General features: G+C 43.1%; 2 protein-coding genes across 7 annotated transcripts in view; both read right to left on the reverse strand.

The window, feature by feature from the left end:
• The window catches only part of LOC135514869 (filamin-C-like), an 82,748-nt gene extending 77,165 nt beyond the window's left edge, over positions 1-5,583 (reverse strand). Inside the window, 1 exon segment of the mRNA XM_064938535.1 lies at positions 4,682-5,583. Coding sequence (XP_064794607.1) covers positions 4,682-5,060 — 379 coding nt within the window. The 5' untranslated portion in view covers positions 5,061-5,583.
• Positions 5,584-11,235: 5,652 nt separating this feature from the next.
• Positions 11,236-22,933, reverse strand: part of LOC135514870 (coiled-coil domain-containing protein 136-like) — a 59,129-nt gene continuing 47,431 nt past the window's right edge. For 4 of the 6 annotated variants that reach the window (XM_064938539.1, XM_064938538.1, XM_064938540.1 and 1 more), the window contains 5 exons: positions 21,599-21,710; positions 19,347-19,641; positions 19,046-19,180; positions 17,525-17,639; positions 14,523-14,608 (listed from right to left, as the gene is read on the reverse strand). In XM_064938539.1, coding sequence (XP_064794611.1) covers positions 17,535-17,639; positions 19,046-19,180; positions 19,347-19,641; positions 21,599-21,710 — 647 coding nt within the window. In that variant the 3' untranslated portion in view covers positions 14,523-14,608; positions 17,525-17,534. Of the gene's footprint in view, positions 14,609-17,524; positions 17,640-19,045; positions 19,181-19,346; positions 19,642-21,598; positions 21,711-22,933 lie in introns of all 6 variants that reach the window. The other 2 variants (XR_010451743.1, XM_064938541.1) reach the window with 2 other exon arrangements.

A 22,933-nucleotide genomic window follows, 5' to 3' on the forward strand; every position in this document is an offset into this window, starting at 1 on the left:
CCAACCAATCAGAGGGCCCTGCTCAACTTCTCTGTTTCTCTCATCAGGATTGAGTCAGAGAGAGGGGATGGAGAGAGAGACAGAGAGAGAGAGAGAGAGAGAGAGAGAGAGAGAGAAAGAGAAAGAGAGAGAGAGAGAGAGAGAGAGAGAGAGAGAGAGAGTGAGTGAGAGGGTGAGATGTACTCATTCATCAAGGAGCGAGGTGCTTACTTTATGAGTAAGCGGAGGTCCATCTAATGTCATAACGGATGGTCTGTTTGAGTCATAATGATATATACTACTGTGTCTTAGTGCCGGGAAAAGGGATACCCAACTATTCAGGACCCCCACCTAAAACCCTCCTCGGCGCCACATATCTAAGTCATCTCTTCCTAGCAGGCTCGCCCCGTCATACCCTCGTAATCTCCCTCTCCGCTCTCCCGGCCCCCACTCTCCACAACCTCTCTCCTAACCCCTCTCATTCTCCCCACTTCCCTGCCTCCTCTCTTTTAACTAACCCCTCTTTCACAGTCCTCTCCCCCACCCCCTCTCTCTGTGCCACTCTGGGGCTGTATGGGGGTCTATTTTAGGCACCTGTTAGTGGAGGGAGCCCAGAGCCTCAGAGCCCAGCTGTCTGCCCATCAATCAGCCGCCCCCAAATGAGTGAAGCTGACCTGGGCCCGGCTGGCCCCTCACTGCCCCTCCAGACTACCAGACTACCAGACTACCAGACAACCAGAGAGCCAGAAGGCCAAACCACCAGAACCAGGGGGAGGGGATATCAGTCTTAATTTCCTGTGGCAGTAACCTTCCTCATACTTACTGGACTTCCAACTCTCCAAGTCACACACCCTCTAGTCTTCCTTCCCTGCCTGCTGACATCCAGACAACCGGAGAGCCACAATACACACCATGAGTGTGTGTGTATCGTGTGTGTGAGGGAGAAAGACCGAGTGGGTGTGTGACTGTCTGTGTGTGTTCTCCAGCTCTTCTGTTACTCAACACTCCCCTCCACCCCCCACTGAGAGAGAGAGCCATGGCAGGTGCCCTTCTGGAAGGATCACTCTTATCACCAATGTCACTGAGCCATCCTGGTCCGGCCCTTCCCCAATGACTCTGCATGTTGACCCATTTCCCCCTTTATCACACTGCATTCTGGGTAGCCCTAAGAGATATTGGACCCTGATATTGGGTCCTGAGGAGGGATCAACAACATTGTAGTTATTGTAGTTACTACACATTACTAACCTAAATGACAGAGTGAAAAGAAGAAAGCCTGTACAGAATACACATATTCCAAAACATGCATCCTGTTTCCAACAAGGCACTAAAGTAATAATGCAAAACATTTGGCAAAGAAATTAACTTTTTGTACTGAATACAAAGTGTTATGTTTGGGCCAAATCCAACACAACACATAACTGAGTACCACTCTTCAAGCATGGTGTTGGCTGTAGTATTTTATGGTTAAAAAGCGTTGGAATAGAGCTACTGTAAGCACAGGCAAAATCCTAGAGGAAACCCTGTCTCATTCTGCTTTCCAACAGACACTGGGAGGCAAAGTCACCTTTCAGCAGGAAAATATCCTAAAACACAAGGCCAAATCTACACTGGAGTTTCTTACCAAGACGACACTGAATGTTCCTGAGTGGCCTAGTTGTAGTAGACTTAAATCGGCTTGAAAATTTATGGCTGTCTGGCAATGATCAACAACCAACTTGATTGAGCTTGAATAATTTTTGGGGAAATAATGGGCATATATTGTACAATCCAGGTATGCTAAGCTCTTAGAGACGTACGCAAAAACAGTCACAGCTGTAGTCGCTTCCAAAGGTGATTATAACATGTATTGATTTAGGGGATGGAATACATATCTAATTAAGATATATTACTGCTTATTTTTCATAAATAAAATTAAATATAGAGTTTTGTCAACGTGGAAGAAACAATCTATGATATTTTATTTTATTCGTGAAAAGTAAAACAGCAATATATCTTGTGTGGATTTTTGACAACAAAAAAAGGATAATTAAATCCCTTTTAATCCCATTTTGAAAACATAACGAAATGTTTAAAATGTCAAGGGTTGCGAAGACTTTCTGAAGGCTATGTATGTGACAGAACGTCAACAAAGTGTAATACGAAAGGAAACAACAAAGGCCAGAGTGGGAACTGGGGTCTGTACCACTGATGGCTCTTCAGAATAGGGGAATGGTACACTGTAAAAAAAAAAAGCAATGACATAACTGTAAAAAAGGTAGATATTGTACTTTTTTTTACAGTAATTTATAGGTAACTGGCTGCCAGTAAATGATGGTAAAAAAACAATTTTTACAGAACCTCTAATCATATTGACTGGTCCAGTAGCTGGGACCTTCAGGTATTTCATAGTCTTTGGTGGTCTTCACACCTTCAAAGAGTTGACACAAGGACAGATCTAACACCAACACAACCTCAGGCAACGCTGAAACAACTGCTGTGTGTGTACCAACCCCTCGCCATCCCATCTTGTTGCCCAACCTGTTTGCAGTCTGTTTTGCTGTTGGTAGGCAGAATGAATGGCTGTTGCCATGCTCTTATCAAGGCTTGGCCAACACAGCCACAACACATCGGCACAACAGATGTGGACAACAAGGTGGGATGCTTTGATATGCCGCCTTTTCTCATGAACCCGGTTTAGATTCTGACAATAAATATAATAGCATTGATTGGTTTCAAGGCAGAACGCTCAGCCAAGGACCATTTTCCTTAGAACCACATATTCTCTGAGCACAAGGTGCATTCATAAATCACTGTTATAAGGCTCAGCAACAGAGGAGCTCTCTACAGGGCTAGTCTTAACAGCTGTCTGTCAGGCTGGCTGCTGCATCATCATCATCATCATCTGCCACCAGGGGTGTTTTCACAGTCCCCAAATCCAGAACAAATTCAAGAAAGCATAGAGCCCATATTGCATGGAACTTCCTTCCATCTCATATTGCTCAAATAAACAGCAAACTTGGTTTAAAAAAAACAGATAAAGCAACAACTCACGGCACAACACGCCTCAACCCTATTTGACCTAGATAGTTTGTGTGGATGCATTTTTTTATTTAACTAGGCAAGTCAGTTAAGAGTTAATTCTTATTTACAATGGCGGCCTACCGGGGAACAGTGGGTTAACTGCCTTGTTCAGGGGCAGAACGACAGATGTTTACCTTGTCAGCTCAGGGATTCAATCTAGCAACCTTTCGGTTACTGGCCCAACATTCTAACCACTAGGCTACCTGCCACCCATGCCGCTAATAACAACATTTTTTTTCAAATGATGTAGTTCTGTCCTTGAGCTGTTCTTGTCTATTGATGTTCTTTATTGTGTCATGTTTCATGTTTTGTGTGGACCCCAGGAAGAGTAGCTGCTGCTTTTGCAACAGCTAATGGGGATCCTAATACAATAACAAAAATACCAAAAATACCCCAAAAAATCATCATAATGCACATTAGATCCAGTCAGGGCAATCAAGCTGAGCCCCTGTCTCTCTGATGTTGTTATTGGTTCTCCAAGAACATATCCTACATCCTGGAGCACTGATTCTATAAGACCTGGTGGGTAATGTCATCAGATAAGATCAAATGTGAATGACGTACGCTGAGAGTACAAAACATTAACAACACCTGTATAGACTGACCAGGTGAATCCAGGAGAAAGCTATGATCCCTTATTCATGTCACCTGTCAAATCCACTTCAATCAGTGTCGATGAACGGGAGGACACAGGTAAAAGAAGGATTTTTAAGCCTTGAAACAATTGAGTGTGTGCCATTCAGAGGGTGAATGGGCAAGACAAAATATTTGTGTGCCTTTTGAATGGGATATATGCAAATGATTTGTAGACTACTTGTTACTTATTCATCTTTATTTCACATATTTGAACACATATTTGAACACATAGAGATGCCAAATTATTACATCATACAGAAGCAACTACAAGTCATTGGCTAATTAAAATGGGAGACTATCCATTCCATGAGAACGCTCCAAATGACTCATTCAGTATTTCATTTCATGAACAACAAATGACAGCAGCCAAGTTGGTTAAACCTGAGATTGTAATGACTCTCAATTGGCAGTGTCGCTTCTAATGGGACCATGCATGATTTACACAGTAATAACACACAGGAATCCAGAGGCATGCACCGAATCCAGAGTCTCTCTGGATACAGCTGAAAGCAGTCTTTGTCGGGCAGTCAGAAGGGGAACATTTCTTGATTGGCGCATCCTGAACACATCGCGCCGTTGTCTGGTCACTTACGCACAGAAGTACATATCAACGACGTGCGTAATTTGCGTCAAAAAGTACAGTGCATTTCATTTATGCACTGTTTATAATGCTTGCAACAGTTATGGAGAAGTGTATACAGTGAAAACACAACTCTGAACAATATAATGATGGAACAATCAACAACACAACCAGGAATAATTTGTATTCTAATAAACAAAAGCTGCATTGCGCATTACTTTTCTGTAACATCAAAGCATGTTTCATTCATTTTGAGGAGAAATCAATCTCAGACTCGTCCCCGGACTCAAATACGCCCTCTAACCAGTAACTGTAACCCCAAAAGGGGCTACCCCAGACAAAGTGGACAAAGCAACAACTTTCAACATGTTCGAGAAACCCAACCATTGCGCTATATCGGTCCTAAATGCAAACACCACTTACCTATCGATACCAGCTTTATGTGTTCTCTCTCCAAGAATTCCAGCGCGACGGACACATTTTCCAGTTTCATCTGTCTGAAGTTAGGTCTGGCGTGGTACTTTCTGTACATTTTCTTCTGGCTCAAAACCTCCAGGAGACCGATGAGCTTGAGCCCGTCGGTCAGGTCTTTCTGTAGGTCGTTGATCCGCTTGTTGAGGCACTTAAGGTGCTCGTTACACCACCTGGTGAAGGTGTTCTGTTGGATTTTCTTCCAGGGCGCATCCTCAGCGAGGTCCTTCTCTGTAGCCGGCATCTCCTCTTCTTCGTCGTCCCCGTTGTCCGTACTCTGGTAGTACTGCGGCGGCTGCTGCTGCTCGTAGTAAGTATTATTGCTCATCATGTTGTCGGTTTCCGTGCCCTTTTTTATACCACAATCAGTGGGGCCAGTGTGTGAACGTTACGGCACGCAAGGGAGCGTGGAAATAAATGTTAAAAAAATGTTTCTTGCGCGCCAGTGCCAAGCTTGCGCACTGGCCGTGAAAAAAGTTGTAAAACTAGGAAAAATATGAAAGAACGAGTAAGTGAGATGTTCGTTTGTACTTGTGATTGGAGTGGAGCTTGTCCGTTTAATCCGTTTATCGTTTCCAACGTGGACGGTTCCCTGATTTTTAATGTATCAGAATAGTGAAAAAAGTGGTAGCTGCATCCAAATAGACACCTTGGCACGGAAGAAGAATAGACTGTAGAAAGATGAACGCGTTGTCTGTACAATGGACAGCACAGGACCGCTAGTAACCCTACCAAGTCGGCGGCGACAGCCTGCTTGGTGAAGTCGGTTACACTTGAGTAGCTAAATGAAGCTCTAGGCAGGACAGGGTTTTAAAAAGCTTGGCACCCCTGAAGCTCGCATCAGGCCCCTGGACTCCCTGGAATGCCCCCGTTATGACCATATACAACTGCAGGATGGGTATTCTCTAATCAGACGGAGATAGCGAGAGGCAACACCATTGGGTAACACAAGAGAAGGGGGTCAACGATTGGCCCTGGGGCGCCATAACAGTTGTGACACTTCTCTTTATTTTTAGGCTCTCCAAATTGGGCGAGGGGGACGGAGCTTTGCGGTTGTTGTAAAAGTGAACGGTGACCAGGGCCAAATGGGCGTTAATAACAATTGGACTATGAAGGGAAAATGATGCCAGCATCTTCAATAGATCCAACCTTTACCAGCCAGGGTTACTCTTGCTGTCACTCATAATGTCCACTGATGCAGCATTGTGTTGTCAAACATATATATTTGAAACATGATAAATAAACTCACATGACAAGCTTTTGATGCTTAATTTACAAGAGGAATATCATACAGGGTTCTTGGGTTGACAGGGGTTTCAAAAGTTAAAAGGCTGCTCAGTTTGTTAATAATATATGACTTAAGCTTAATGCCGGGGGCTTTTGAATGTACCACCCCAGAGAGAACATAGCACATGTGCATGTATAGATGATACTTTACTGAAGACAACTACGAGCACTATCAGGCCATGCTGCTCTCTTTCTCTCGCTCTTTTGCTCTCTCACTCTTTCGCTTTCTCACTCACTCACTCACTCACTCACTCACTCACTCACTCACTCACTCACTCACTCACTCACTCACTCACTCACAGAATAATTCAGTTTTAGTTATCTTGCAGTTTATGTACATTCTTGCTCTAACCTTGCAAACTGTAGTATAGCCTATTGCCAATGTACAGGTAGCTGCCAAAATAAAGGAAACACTTGAGTAAATGAAGTATACAATGTATATTGAAAGCAGGTGCTTTCACACAGGTGTGGTTCCTGAATTAATTAAGCCAAGTGAAAGTTACTCCTGAGGTGGTGACCTTTTGCACCCTCAATAACCACTGAAATTATTATTTGACTCTGCTGGTCAGCTATGAGTGTTTGAACATCTTGAAGAACAATCTGGCGTTAAGTATTCTGGCCACCCCCTCAAAAAGTAATTTTTGTGCCTTGGGCGCACAATGCTGTGGGTGGGGTGCTCAGCTCTGCTACTCTTGGAGTCTGGGGTGGCCTGATGGTCCTCCCCACCCTCCCTGCTCCTCTTACGGCACTTGGACAGCTGGGAGAAGAGGTCCTGCTGGTTCTCTCTGGAGCTCTTCATGCTGCACTGGCAGTGAGTCATGGCTCTGGTGACTGTTTCTCTCGTCAGAGAAGCCAGGCCACATCACCTCTCTCCCCCTATGCCTCTCACCATGGCTGGGCCTGGAGTAGCAGTAGGGGTCAGGGCAACTAATCCTTCTCCAGCTCTGGCTGTGGCCAGGTTGGCTGGAGGCAGCAAGAGGGACACTGCCCTTCTGAAGGGACTCCATGTTAGGCTCCCACACGTCCAGCACCAAGTAAGACTGGATGTCCTTCAGCTCCAGGCAGTCTTTGATAGGCTGGGCCCTTGGTGCAGACACTTCAGACACCCAGAATGTCTTCTTCACAATGTGGACAACTGAGGGCAGCCATCCAGAAGACAGATTTGTAAGTCATGTGTTGATTAGGAGACAAAGAAACATGTATTTTTTTATCCATTATTGTATTACATGACATTTATGCATGAGTTATTTTTAAGAGAAAATTTGAATTTTTAACATTTAAAAAGCCTTACATTTCTTGCCCAGTTTGTGGATTCCAGGCAAAAAAATAAGATTTATCAGGAGTCATTGTAACACATATCTACTTGATCAGATCAGTTTGTGAATAAGGAATTTAAGCACAATTCAGCATTCTGTTCGGTTCCGTTTCTCGGAATATACATTGTCATAATTCAAAAATTTTGGCAACCGATAAATTAGCTGAAATAGAATGGTTGCATCAGAGTTCTAGAGTAACAATGAACGTGATGAGTATGATTCTTTAGCCAACATTCTACCTTGATATGACACCTCTTGATTATCAGTCAGATCTTCATTTACAACAAATGAAATACACAAGTTAGAAATGTATCTGGCAACAAACACACAGGTAACTTTTTGTTCTTTCAAATAATAGAATTTCATCATAATTATGTGTGCTACAACTTTGAATGCCAATTGTCAGCATTGCCATCTAGGACAGGGTTGCTCTGTATGAGTCAGAAATGCAGTTGTAATGGTCGGTGTTGACTCATCCCCCCCCCTCCCCCCTCAATAAAGAGAGTAAGCTAAAACAGTGGGGGACACAAGAAGGGAACATACACGCACACACACACACACTCAGAGGCAGTAGGCCCAAAATATCTACACCTCTCCCCCTCTTGTTTGGGTGATCTCACACCTCAGTCAGCAAGAGAGAGCTTCAACATGTAATTGAGCTCTCAAACACAGTGCCTGAGACTCACTGGACTCATGTCTTCCATGTTGTTGTTTCCTGAGGGGAAGGACATTCCTGAAAACACCTGAAATGTCGACATTAACTGGTAATCACTGCTTACAGCTCCTTCAGAAACTATTCACACCCCTTGACTTTTTGCACTATTTGTTGTGTTACAAAGTGGGATTAAAATAGATTTAATTGTTTGTTTTTTTGGTCAAAAATCTACACTCTGTAATGTCAAAGTAGAAATCAAATTCTAATATATGTAAAAAATAAAATGAAACAAAAAACCACACTAATATATCTTTAGATAAATAATCACACCCCTGAGTCAATACATGTTAGACTGACCTTTGGCACCTTTGGCTGTGAGTCTTTCTGGGCAAGTCTCTAAGAGCTTTCCATGCCTGGATTGTCCAGCATTTGCCCATTATTCTTTTCAACATTCTTCAAGCTCTGTCAAGTTGGTTGTTGGGCATTGCCAGACAAACATTTTCAGGTCTTTTCAAGCAGATTTAAGTCAAAACTGTAACTCGGCCACTCAGGAACATTCACTCTCTTCTTGGTAAGCAACTCCATTGTAGATTTGGCCTTGTGTTCTAGGTTATTGTCCTACTGAAAGGTGACTTTATCTCCCAGTGTCTGGTGGAAAGCAGACTGAACCAGGTTTTCCTCTTGGATTTTGCCGGTGCTCAGCTCCATTCCATTTATTTTTTTGTCCTGAAAAACTCCCAAGTCCTTAATGATTACAAGCATACTCATAACAGAGACATAATCATTAGATCATTTGTTTTGGCACTATCCATATCTAGCTTGTTTTCGGTCGCAGGTTCAGGAATAGCTGAAGAATTGCAACATTTACCTGGCGTTAACTCTGCATTTAGCACTGCTAGGTGATCTGAAAGGCCATAATCAATTGATCAATAATATAATATTACTCTTACTAAAAATGTTTATCTTTTTAATTTACAATCTGTAGAAGCTATGAGAATAGAAAAGTTCCGAACTGTTGTGAAACATCACAGCACATTTGAAAAATATATATGGCAAATAGAAATCCCAAATTGGATGGTGTTCATAGATAGATGGGAGGTAGAAGCCTTGTCCATTAGTTTACTCCAATTAGGGGAAGGGTGATAGGGATAAGGGAAATAATAAAGGAAAATATATATAGTGAACAAAAATATAAATACAACATGCAACAATTTCATATGAGGATATCAGTCAATTGAAATATATGAATTAGGGTGGGCCTGGGTGGGCATAAGCTCACTCATTTGGGAGCCAGGCCCACCCATTGGGGAGCCAGGCCCAGCCAATCAAAATTCATTTTTTTCCACAAAAGGGCTTTATTACAGACAGAAATTCTCCTCAGTTTCATCAGCTGTCGAAGTGACTGGTCTCAGACGATCCTGTAGAAGCCGGATGTGGAGGTCCTGGGCTGATGTGGATACACGTGGTTTGCGGTTGTGAGGCCGGTTGGACGTATTGCCAAATTCTCTAAAACAACATTGGAGGCACTTCTGGTAGAGAAATGAACATTACATGTTCTGTCAACAGATTTGGTGGACATTCCTGCAGTCAGCCTGCCAATTGCACACACCCTTAAAACTTGAGACATCTGTGGTATTGTTTTGTGTGACAAAATTGCACATTTTAGAGTAGCCTTTTATTGTCCCCAGCACAAGGTAAACCTATGTAACGATCATGCTTTTTAATCATCTTCTTGATATGCCACATCTTACCTTATCAAAGGAGAAATGTTCACTAACAGGAATGTAAACAAATTTGTGCACAAAATTGGAGAGAAATATGCTTTTTGTGTGTATTTCAGCTCATGAAACATGGGACCAACACTTTACATGTTGTGTTTATATTTTCGTTCAGTATTAAAAAATATATATTCAGTACCAGTCAAAAGTTTGAACACACCTAATCATTCCAGGGTTTTTATTTCGTTTTTCTATTTTCTATATTGTAGAATAATAGACGTCAAAACTATGAAATAACACATATGGAATCATGTAGTAACCAAAGAAGTGTTAAACACATCAAAATATATTTTATATTTGAAATTGTTCAGTAGCCACCCTTTGCCTTGATGACAGCTTTGCACACTCCGGGAAGGGTTTGGCCGGGGAGGCTTTACTTCGCTCATCGTGCTCTAGCCACTCCTTGTGGCAGGCCAGGGGCCTGCAGGCTGACCTTGTCTTCAGTTGACCGGTGTTTCCTCCGACACATTGGTGCGGCTGGCTTCTGGGTTAAGCAGGCGGGTGTTAAGAAGCGCGGTTTAGCGGGTTTTGGAGGACGCATGACTCGACCTTCGCCTCCCCAACGTTGCAGCGATGAGACAAGATCAAAATGGGGGAGGAAAGGGGGTAAAAAAAAGCACATTTTTATTTAGGCTTGCCATAACAAAGGGGTGGAATACTTATTGACTTAAGACATTTCAGCTGTGAATTTTTTATAAATGTGTAAAAAAAAATATGAAAAATAATAACAACTCCACTTGGACATTGTGGGTTATTGTGTGTAGGCCAGTGCCAAAAAGATCTCTACTTAATCCATTTTAAATTCAGGCTGTAACAAAGCTAAATGTGGAAAAACTCAAGTGGTGTGAATACTTTCTGAAGGCACTGTACGACAACTAAGTTACACACTGATATGTCATGTTATACGGTACACATGTAGTCTTCTCATGTAGAGTCACGTTTTCCGAATGTAGGATGCTTGGACTGGGAACCTTGCTGTATTTTGGGAATGAGCTTATATCATGCAAATCAGACATACTGTCCATGAGATATAATAGATCAAATGCCTGAAATGTGAACACATTGTGCAGTGTGCACAGCTAACATTATGCATACCTGCGCTACAGTGTGTATCATAACTGTATAATGACTATGTGTATAGGAGAGAATAGTGTGTCCATCAGGTGTGGCCCTCACTTGTAATGGATCTGTGTGAGAGGCCTTGACACTGAGCGCTGGAACTATATATAAAACCCCTGGAGGAGGGAGAGACAGTTAAGCACCCAGAGGGGTGTGATAGGGTTGCAGGGGGCTACGATGCAGGGAGTGTTGATCATCTTTCCTCTTTACGCTGTTCCTTTGGAACCTCCTCTCTGACCTATGTCAACAGGTCAGTCACACAGCGAATAAAGATCAGACTGAACTATCTACAGCTTGTAGTGTGCAATTCGCTTAGAAATTGACAGACAGAGAGAGACAGAGAGACAGAGAGAATGAGGATAAACTACTTTTATTTCTCAGTTCATTTACAAAATGTACAGACTATTTACCAAAATACTCACAATATTCTCATTAAAAGCCCATTGAGACATTGACTGACAAGGTGCTGTAGTAGAGACTATGGCAACATCGGATTCAGCGCTGCATAAAAGAGACATTGACAGTAGCCATGTCACACAGACCCAGACAGAGAGACATACAGAACGAGCTGCAGCTTTACATAAGGTCAAAGGTCAAACTTCACATCATCACATACAGTGAGCAGCAGCCAGTTTCTAGTTAAGAGCACAGGTTGTTTTGACATGTGGAATAGTTTCCGTAATGTGTCTCGCCTTTACTGTTTAAGCTTCCATGCTGGAATAGAAGCAGGGTAGAAAAAAAGGACACTGTCAGTGGATTTTACAGTATTTGAAGCACAGCAGAAAAGATAAATACCCGAACAATCTATGCAGAGACCAGTGTAGAGACCAGACAATTGAAGAAGAAAAGTAGAATAGAGTAGAGTGCGATAGAATAGAAGGGACTGTATGAAACCAAAGTGAAAATGTTAATAGTGACAACCCAGTAAAGTAGTAAATCAACGAAGAGAGACTGACATAGTTAGAACAAAAATCACAAATGATTCTGATTAGTCATGCATGAAGACAGTCACAATGGATTGGCTGAAATGACTGTCACTACATCTACCCATCAATAGGCATGCAAGTTGTTTACTAAGCCTAACATGCAATAGCTATACATGTTACTGTCTCACACATATACACTATTCATGCACTGGCTGTGTTCAGTCAATTCAAAAAGAAACCTCTACTCAATCGAGAACTGCTCTCAAATCAACAAACCATGTTATTAAACTGTGAAAAACTATTTCCTATTTACAGCACAATACAAATACCACATTTTGTTACAAAACTACAGATATCGTTTTTACATACACTGTAGCATGCATTTACCTACCAATGAGGTCTTATATTGTCTCTGCACTGTGGAAAAAATATTCTATGCATAGCCTATAAGCATTCATGTGTTTCAGTACACCTCAGTGTTCAATTGCCCATCACACAGTTATGACTGTGAAACATGTATTGAAACTAATATTATATACTTATAGTAGTAATTTATTGATTCATAGCACAAACTAGAAGCAGTAATTACCTATACATATTTATAATGCTATAACTCTACAATGGGATATTGGAATACAGAAGAATATTGGCTAAGCACACTTTCAATGTCTTGTCACCTACACACCCACGGAATTAAGCGAATTAGCTCGCCTACATACATCTATGAAACAAGCCAACTAACTGTCAGTCATGACAGCACACTACGAATCCAGGCACCAGCTATAACGCTTACTGCATTCTGTACACATTTCTCACAAACGATCCTCTAGAAAAGAAAACATTTATGGTTAGATTGCTCTCTCAGTCATAGTCGTTGTGTGTTCTTGGACAAAGACCATTTAAGTCTAAAATAACCGTCCCACCTCCAATGCAAAGCGCATTTCTGACTTTTTGCTCCACAGATCACGCAAAGGAGTTTAAATGATTTGCCTTGCTATGTATTTACACGGTAGCTAAATCATGCCAAAGCTAGAGTAAGAGTCAAAAAGTATTCTCGGTGCACTCCGTAGGTGCCCGAAACGGCAGAGTAAAGGTTAGACGTCTTCTCCATGACAACAGTGTCACCTCGCTGTTGTTAAGTCAATCTATCATTGGAATGTTTTGTGTCAAGTTTACAGCAATGACACTGAAAAGTTCCCATACAGAACCTGTGAATAAACTGTGTGCTTCGTGCCAACAAAGAAAAGGGCATCATCGTTAGAGAACATAGATATCAGCGATTAGAACGCAAGCGGTACAAGACGAAAAGACTAGGTAAGAGAACACACCCAAAATACGCATCTTGGAAAACAATGGTCCACATTTCATCACTGGCTCCACTTTTCATTTTGGTGGCCTATATTGATTGTTTGTCATTTTTCAGAATGTGTGTGACGATTAATATTTTTTTTTAAACGCAAAACATTTAAACACAAATGTCTATTTACAAAAATAACTCTCTTTTTCAAATAACGAGCCTTGTTAAGTTCTGCTTCTAAGCATAACCAAACACAGTGGAATCAGTCATTAAATAACGCCTCAGTCTTGGGGACAAATTGTTCCTACGGCTACAAAAATAGACATCTAGCTGGAAATCATTTGGACTGTCAAATTGAATACCCCAAGTTGCATTTATGATAGTATTGTTCATCTGTATAGATGTGTATAGTGGTTGTGGTTCCATACACATATAACCAATAACCAATAAGGAGAAAGTGCAGAGAGTGAGAGAGAGTGAGAGAGAGAGAGAGAGAGAGAGAGAGTGAGAGAGAGTGACAGATGCAGACGAGAGAGAGAAAGAACCATTTACAAAGGAGACAAACATCCAATACATCAAACTCACATAATCAAACCCTCCTCCACACAACTTCATTTAAACGTATAAAGAGCATGCCACAACAGAAACAGAAGGAAAAGTGTTAAGATAGTCAATTGTGAGCCGTAAAGACACGCAAAGTGTAGCAGAGACATTCGCATTGGCAATGTTCAAAGTGATTCAAAAGGAGGGGTAGGGTCTGGGAAAAGACCACATGCCCATTAGAAAGAGAAACATCTTATCAGTGACTCAATATGTGCAAAGGAAACAATAAGACATGAGCTTTTCACAATTCAACCTGTACAGGTTGTAAATAAACCAATCAAGCATCAACCAATCAAACAATAAACCAATCAACCATCAACCAATCAAACAATAAACCAATCAATCAATAAATGCTCAGATATGTTCTGTGCCAAATTGTGTCTTTCCATTGACGCCCGTGCAGACACAGTACTGCCACAAACTCAGAGGCAGTCACTGTTATATAATGCTGTTCCCTTAAACTCGTAAGTGTATCTAAAGAAGTGCAGAGAGAAGAGTAGTAGAGAGGGAAACCGATTGAGTCAAACTGAAGGACTTTAAAGAGAGAAACAAGATATTGCAGTCCTTATCGTTAGAGTGGCTTAAACAGGTATATGTATTTCTCCTTGAATAATGTATGGGACTACTTCCTTGTTGTGTTGTATTTCCTGGTGAAAATGTTTTTCGATGTAGTCCTCCTTGGAAGATGAATCGAGGAGGAGATTTGAACGGGGGCATCATGAGATAGGGGCATGGCATTGCCAGTGTTGCCATGGGCAACCGGCACAGTCATTTCCTGTACAGTGACTTCCTTTCTGTGTAGTCCTCAGGTAAATGCTCTAGAAAGGCTGGGGACTATCAGGACTACAAGCGCTGCCACGGCAACCACCGCCACCAGGTTCCAGCCTCCCTCGCTCTCCTGGTGGCAAGAGGACAGAGGACAGGGTTCAAAGGTCACAGAGGTTATTCATTCACAATAAGGACAGCTCAGGTTTTAGCACACATACCGTATCAGCTCCTCGAGTTTGGTCAGAGTAGTTCAAACAACCACTTCGCTTTGCACACACGTTGGACACATCCATTTTCTCAACACACACGTTGGACACATCCATTTTCTCAACACACACGTTGGACACATCCATTTTCTCAACACACACGTTGGACACATCCATTTTCTCAACACACACGTTGGACACATCCATTTTCTCAACACACACGTTGGACACATCCATTTTCTCAACACACACGTTGGACACATCCATTTTCTCAACACACACGTTGGACACATCCATTTTCTCAACACACACGTTGGACACATCCATTTTCTCAACACACACGTTGGACACATCCATTTTCTCAACACACACGTTGGACACATCCATTTTCTCAACACACACGTTGGACACATCCATTTTCTCAACACACACGTTGGACACATCCATTTTCTCAACACACATGTTGGACACATCCATTTTCTCAACACACACGTTGGACACATCCATTTTCTCAACACACACGTTGGACACATCCATTTTCTCAACACACACGTTGGACACATCCATTTTCTCAACACACATGTTGGACACATCCATTTTCTCAACACACACGTTGGACACATCCATTTTCTCAACACACATGTTGGACACATCCATTTTCTCAACACACACGTTGGACACATCCATTTTCTCAACACACACGTTGGACAAAGGAATCTTTTGTGCCTTACAGCCCAGTAATTTACAGCATTGGGATATAGTCCCACACAACCAACCAACACACTCCTATGCAAGAAGAGAGAAGACTTGAGTGGTGTTGGGCATTGTTAGCCACAGTATCTCTCTCTGTGTGTGTGTGTGTGTGTGTGTGTGTGTGTGTGTGTGTGTGTGTGTGTGTGTGTGTGTGTGTGTGTGTGTGTGTGTGTGTGTGTGTGTGTGTGTGTGTGTGTGTGTGTGTGTGTGTGTGTGTGCGTGCGCGTGTGTGTGTGTGTGTGTGTGTGTGTGTGAGAGAGAGAGAGCAAGAGAGAGTAAGAGTAAGAGAGAGAGGGAGTGAAAGAGAGAAAGGGAGTGAAAGAGAGAGAGAGAGAGAGAGAGAGAGAGAGAGAGAGAGAGAGAGAGAGAGAGAGAGAGAAGGAGAGAGAGAGATTTAGTAGTGATGTCTCCCTGGAGCCCAGTAAGAGGATCCCCTATAAGTGTGGTGTGCAGAAAGCTTCTCGCCCACACGCACAACTCGTAGCCATGTCATCCTAAAATGGACGCCTGCTCCCCTCTCATTAAAGTTTCAGAACCCTTACTCACATCAGGCTACAATAAAATACAAACACTCCAACTCAGGCTAAATGTCCCAAGGTAAATAGCCAAACCTCATTCGAAATGTCCCAAGGTAAATAGCCAAACCTCATTCAAAATGTCCCAAGGTAAATAGCCAATCCTCATTCTAAATGTTCCAAGCTAAATAGCCATACCTCATTCTAAATATCCCAAGGTAAATAGCCATACCTCATTCTAAATGTCCCAAGCTAAATAGCCATACCTCATTCTACATTTCCCAAGATAAATAACCATACCTCATTCTAAATCTCCCAAGGCAAATAGAAATACCTCATTCTAAATGCCTAAAGCTACATAGCTCAATCTACTGTAAATAGTCATGATTGAATGTCCATTGCAAAATAGCCTATACTTATAGTATGTAACATACTTCAGGTTGGCCCGAACCCCTGTCAGCTAAATCTGTCAGGGGTCATATGAGAGAGGGGGGGCAGAAAGGGCTATGCCTCATTGCAGGCTGACCACAACACAGCATTCAGCCGGCAGGAGGTTGGAGGGAGAGAAGGTTTATCTAAACCCCAGTTCCCTGGCTCCCTGGCTGCTGTCCCGCCTGTGGAGGTCAGGCAGCAGTGGTGGGTGTTGACATCAGCGCTGTGTCATCCATCTTGGCTCTAGTGGTAATCTCTGCACAGTCCCAATGGAGACATGAAAGGAGTCGCGTGTCACTGTGTTTCTCTCGGCTAAGTGTGACGGACCACTCAAATAAAAGCCAACTTTCTTCTCTCTCCTTTTCATTTCTCTCTTACTAGCAGCTTTTCATGTGTGACGTCTGCTTGGCTGTTCCAAGCCAAGTTCTTAGTATTCTTAGAATCGGAGCCATTCCATTCAGTAGAGTCATTGTAAACACAGTGAATGGTGCATTTGGAGACTGGGTGAGACTGAGTTATTGGACTGTCTGCCTCAGTGACTCTGCTAACTCTAAGGTTGACGGCCCACCTTCAGAGGAACGAAGCAGACCACCCGGTACATTTTGAGCCAGTTTACACCAACGAGAGCAAAGTCGCTGATTTCCGTCAAGTATTTTCGCAACACTCTATTACCGTTTTGGTTCGAGCCCATTTGGTGTTCATGTGGCTTTGGATGTTTATTGTTCACCATTTCTAAGACAGCTTGAGTTTGATTGACAGATCAAGAGAAACGTGATTCTTAGAGGGGCATATCACATTGTAAGACATGGGTCTACTACACTGTAATAGCTGGTCTTGCCAGCACAAGCTTAAGCTTGAATCAGAGTCTTTATGTCAGTGGAATAAGGTACCATTCCACAACAGATCAAATACTGTCAGAACTCTAATAACATTTAACTACTAACAGGAACCATGCGTTCTGGCCCTATACTGTACATTTGCAATATACAGTATATCTGTGTGTGCAGTATTCTACATTCAGGCACATCCACAGCTAGAGGCTGAATAATCTGCATCAACAACAGACATTCAGCCTCTCTTAGAGGAAATAAGAGTTGACTTTATTTGAGTCTTCCAGATAAAGAAAGGGCATGCCCATACCTGGTCCCCTCTAGGACGCCAGCTCCTCCCACCAGCACCATATCAGGGCCATTATTACAATCATTCCTATGAAGGAGATGGAGAGAACAGGGGGCTCAGACGGAGGAGTGCAGTTCTGGGGAGAAAACAAGGGATCGTGGGGGCATGAGAGAGGAGGAGGGAGGTGGTGAGAGAAATCACAAATCATAATAAAGGGAGGCAAAAATGAAAGAGTTACATGTGGAGAGATAGATGAAGAGACAACAGATAAATATATGTACATAAAACATCATGAGGTGATTGAGAGGTAGATAAATGGGATGACAGGCAGATAGACAGGTAGAGAGACCAATAGACAACGACAGAGAGGGTGAGTGACAGAGAGGTCAGAACGAAAGAAATAAAGAGATAGGCAGATTGTAAAAACCATATTGCGCAACATTTTGTAGGGTGGTTATGGTAAACAGATTTGACCATATGAATGTGAATGTGTTTATAAATAGGAGTTTTCAACAAAACACAGCCATGGAAACGATGAAGGGAGGGGAGAAACAGAAAGAGCATGCCATTAGAGCACATCAAAGATGGTTAAAGACAAGATGAACAACTTGTGTAAGTAATGATTCCATCTTGTCATTTAAAGATCTCTGCCCATACTGAAAAGTGCTGCCTGTCACTCAAACGTTCACTCAGACAGAGAGAACCCTGGGAGTTGTAGGCAGCCCAGCAGTGCGGGTGAGGGTGTTTAGTCACAAGATAAACTACAACTATGGAGGACAGGTGAGTGACATGAACTACTGTGGTACTCAGGCTGGATGGTCTAATTCCAAATCCTTGATAAGGAGACCACGTACACCCAATCAAATCATCAAGAGTGGCTGGCTTATAAGCGCACATTTGTACTCTATAAAAACATGTGGGTTGATTTGTCGTTTTTGTTATTCAGTTTTCAACAAAACTCTGATTCAGCACTTCCTGGTTTTGATGGCATCAGACAGGAAGAGAAAGAGGATATGGACCGGGTTGTTTAGGTGGACACGGGGACAGACACTGGACAGGGCGACAGGACGCAGAGACACACCGCCATTGAAGCAATGCATGTTGAGAAGAGGGCGGAAGAAGCCAGGGAGTCGAGGACACAAGAATAACTGACTACACCACTGGCGGCAGAAAGAGGACGAGAGACAAGTCACGATTCCATGAGACATAGCTGTTTGACTGAGCTGTTGTTACTGACCCACATGCACACACAGACAGACAGACAGACAGACAGACTTGATGCTTGAGGAGAATGGGTTAGTTAGCACACAGTTACTCAAGTGTACTGTGAATGCAGGTGTGTATGTGTATAGGTGTGTCATCTTGTTCTCTTCTACTTACCTCATAACTAGCTCCTTCACCACCATAACCCTTCTTATAGCACATGTGTTGTGCCCCCTTATAGAAACACTTGTTTTCACCAACTCATACACAGAAGAGGCCATCTTTTGTCGATCGATCATTGTTACCAAAGTTACCTCCCTCCGACCGCTGACCTCTCACCTTTGACTTCTTGCCGCCAAGCCTCTCTAGCTCCGCCCTATAGTGATGCAGTTCCTGCTCCAGCTCAACCCTCTCCTTCTGGCTGCAGTCAAACAGCCCCTGCAGGTCCGCAAGCTCCCCCTTCAACCCCTCACACTGGGAGACAGACAGACAGACAGACAGACAGACAGACAGACAGACAGACAGACAGACAGACAGACAGACAGACAGACAGACAGACAGAGAAAGAGAGAGCATTTTCATTATCACATTTGGCTTATAAGACTTGTATGTGGGTGTGTGAGAGCATCTGTGTCCATACTTGTCTCTGTACTTGCGAGGCCCTCTCTTCAGCCAGTTTGAGCTGGTCTCGTAGGGAGAAGGCTTCAGAGGGTCCCCCGTTCCAGTTGGTGATAGGCTTGCCATCGAACGAGATGTTCTTCTGGATGGAGGCATCCACCAAGCGCCCACCTTGCCCAGTCTGGGTCTGCCCACCCTGGGTCTGAGACAGGGTCATGTAGCCTCCAGCCTTCACTGATTCCTCATCCTGCCCAACACCCTCATCTTTCTGGTCCTCATCCCCCTCCCTTCTCAAGGCCAGGTAGACATCATTGGAGCTGTCAACCAGAGAGATCATTCAATGTATTAGCAATTTATAAGCATCATTCATCTGTACGTGTGTGTGTGTGTGTGTGTGTGTGTGTGTGTGTGTGTGTGTGTGTGTGTGTGTGTGTGTGTGTGTGTGTGTGTGTGTGTGTGTTTGCTGTGGTGTTGTTGAAATCCGCAGTGCAGTACTCGTCCCATTACTGATTCCCTCTCAGCATAATTTATTCACTGTGAGAAATTTATATCGTGGGCCAACCATAACTCTCACAGAGTTTAAACATATTTAACTCTGTCCTCTGGGCCAACCACAACTCTCCCAGAGTTTAAACATTCATGACATAACAGCTTATATGGTCAGATCACGCCATTACACCACAGAGTACATTGCTAAAACAAAACCACACATTCTGTGAACCGGTAGAGTGAAGATGAATAATTGAAGCTTAAAAATTGATGAGCGCGACAAGTCTAGAGTGCATTGAAGTAACTACTGTATTCAGTGTGATGTATTACAGTGCAACACCGTGAAGAACCTACCACACCTCTCTCTCATTCTGGGAAAACATGAGTCACTGCTTCTGCCAATTAGTCTGAGATTCTTTCTCTGAGGCTAACGTTGGATAAATGTGTCGTGTCTTTCATTTGAGCAGATCTGGGTTGGAAAAGGGACTTGAGAATGAATTCAATGAAATGTCCTAATACGATGTCACCACAAACCTAGATCCCGAAAAGAAACAATTTATCTTTCAAAAACAGGAAATAAACTATGTCAGGATACAGTACATACACAGGCTGCATCCTTACTAGTCACATTGTTGTTTCCTAAGGCCTCACCCACATTAAACAATCACTTCAAAGGGGACGAGAGAAGCTAGGGTCTAGGGGGTGAAATGAAACCAGACCGAAGTATGCTCTTGCAGGAAGATTGTTATTTTCCCACAGTGCTCTGCTGTGCTATTGCAGCCTGCATTATACAGTATAACCACCTCAATATCAGGTCTGTATGCATGGAGCTCAAATGGACATGTTCTCCTGTGTCTCGGTATCCCCTTCGATCAGAGTGGGGACACCAGAGAGCAGAGGGTTTAAAGGGAACTGTGTCAAGCATGTTTATGTAAGAAGGCAGAGTATTGAGCTCGTTGACGTGCCACTGTCAGCCGTAGGACATTAGCCCTCTGGATGGGTGTGTGTACCATGGAGAGATCGGCTATGAAATAGTGTGTGTCTGTCTGTCTGTGTGTTTGGGAGAGGTAGAGGTCAGTGTCTGTGTGTTGGAGGTACTAGCCTATGGTTGGAGGTAGGAGGTAGACTGCACATTTTCTAATAGATAGCCTCTTCCTTTCAGTTGTGAGTTTTTCATATTCACCAGTAGACTCATCTACTGTGAGTCATCTTCACTGGGCTGTGTGTGTGTGTGTGTGTGTATGTTCATCTGATTATAGCCTGTTGTTGACTGTTTGTTATTAAACAGGTGTTGCCTTGTTTTGCTGTCCGCATTATTTATATATTTTCAATCCAAAGGGTGAAGAAACATCTGGTGTACTCTCAGGTGCACAATCACACACATGCACACAGACCCAGACACACTTAATGCACGCACACAGACACACACACACAAATACACACATAGGCCTCCTAGTTATGTTAGAGGTTGTATACAGAAGATCAAAGAATAGATGTCTCGGAAATACAGAGAGAGATGGAGGAGACAAAGGCTTTAACAATTCAGAAGGCATTAAAAAAACTCATGTTTACCTGTGTGATCTTGTCTTGTCTTGACTGACAGATTGTTTTTGTTACATCAGACCCCAGACAAAAAGTTATGATAGATTATCCACAGACAATAAACAGACAGTAGGTTTATAGAGCACATAGGAGGGATTTTACTGCAATGTGGGGGTCTCCAGACATAGAGAGGCTGTGACTGATTGGTCGGCATCTTGATCGACAGGCGGCTCGGCCACTCACCCGGCTCTCTGTAGCTGCTGCAGTTTGAGGCTCAGCTGTTTGTTTTCGTCCTTCAGGGTCTGACACTCATCTGAAATCGCATGACACTCCGCCGTCAGCTGGCTTACCTCACCTGGAACATACACACATTCCCAGGGTTACATTAGTGTGTGGTGTTTTGTCTTGGGTGTGTGTGCGTTGGGGTGGGAAAGTTGACGCACTGAACCATGTTACCAATAAGTAGTCATGGTAACAGATTCCACAGGAAAGGGTGTGATATGGCGAGGAAGGTAGTTGAGGTTTTCAACAACACTGGTTCCACCATGGCCCTGTAACATATTAGTTTAGACAGAGTCCTGAAATGTGTTCAAGTGTAACAGAGTTAAGAACTTCCCCCCACAAATAGCTTCAAATGTCGGGCAAAAAAAGCTATCCAATTGGATCCTTTTGTACAGCTCAATCGGTTGGTACTTGTCAAGGAGGGCAGGCAAATGTGTTTGCGAGCGGAGGTTCACTGCTGCAGCTGCTGAAGCTGCAGTATACTGATAACGAAGAGGCTCAATCCTCCCCTAGACGAGGGTGGTCAATGAGTGTGGGAGAGTTGAGGAAAAACGATGAAAAGCACCAAGTAAAGCATACCTTTAAACACGACAGCGCTGTAGCTCCAAAGAGCTCCTCTTACAAGTGTTATAATTAGGAATTCTGTTTGTAATGTTGCTGGGCAACGTGTGTTTGTGTGTATATACCTAACTGTGTGTATGTGTGTGCATACCTGAACGTGTGTACGTGTGTATACCTGAACGTGTGTACGTGTGTGTGTACCCAAACATGTGTACGTGTGTGTGTACCCAAACATGTGTACGTGTGTATACCTGAACGTGTGTACGTGTGTGTATACCTGAACGTGTGTATGTGTGTGTATACCTGAACATGTGTACGTGTGTGTATACCTGAACATGTGTACGTGTGTGTATACCTGAACATGTGTATGTGTGTGTGGGTATGAGAGGTTGCCACTTCCTGTTCCAGATCCTGATGTATGGCTATAATAACAGCCTACTGTGTGTATGTGTGTGCATACCTGAACGTGTGTACGTGTGTATACCTGAACGTGTGTACGTGTGTGTGTACCCAAACATGTGTACGTGTGTATACCTGAACGTGTGTACGTGTGTGTATACCTGAACATGTGTACGTGTGTATACCTGAACGTGTGTACGTGTGTGTATACCTGAACGTGTGTACGTGTGTGTATACCTGAACATGTGTACGTGTGTGTATACCTGAACATGTGTATGTGTGTGTGGGTATGAGAGGTTGCCACTTCCTGTTCCAGATCCTGATGTATGGCTATAA

This window comes from Oncorhynchus masou, chromosome 26 (assembly GCF_036934945.1).
Source record: "Oncorhynchus masou masou isolate Uvic2021 chromosome 26, UVic_Omas_1.1, whole genome shotgun sequence".
Taxonomy (NCBI): Eukaryota; Metazoa; Chordata; class Actinopteri; order Salmoniformes; family Salmonidae; genus Oncorhynchus; species Oncorhynchus masou.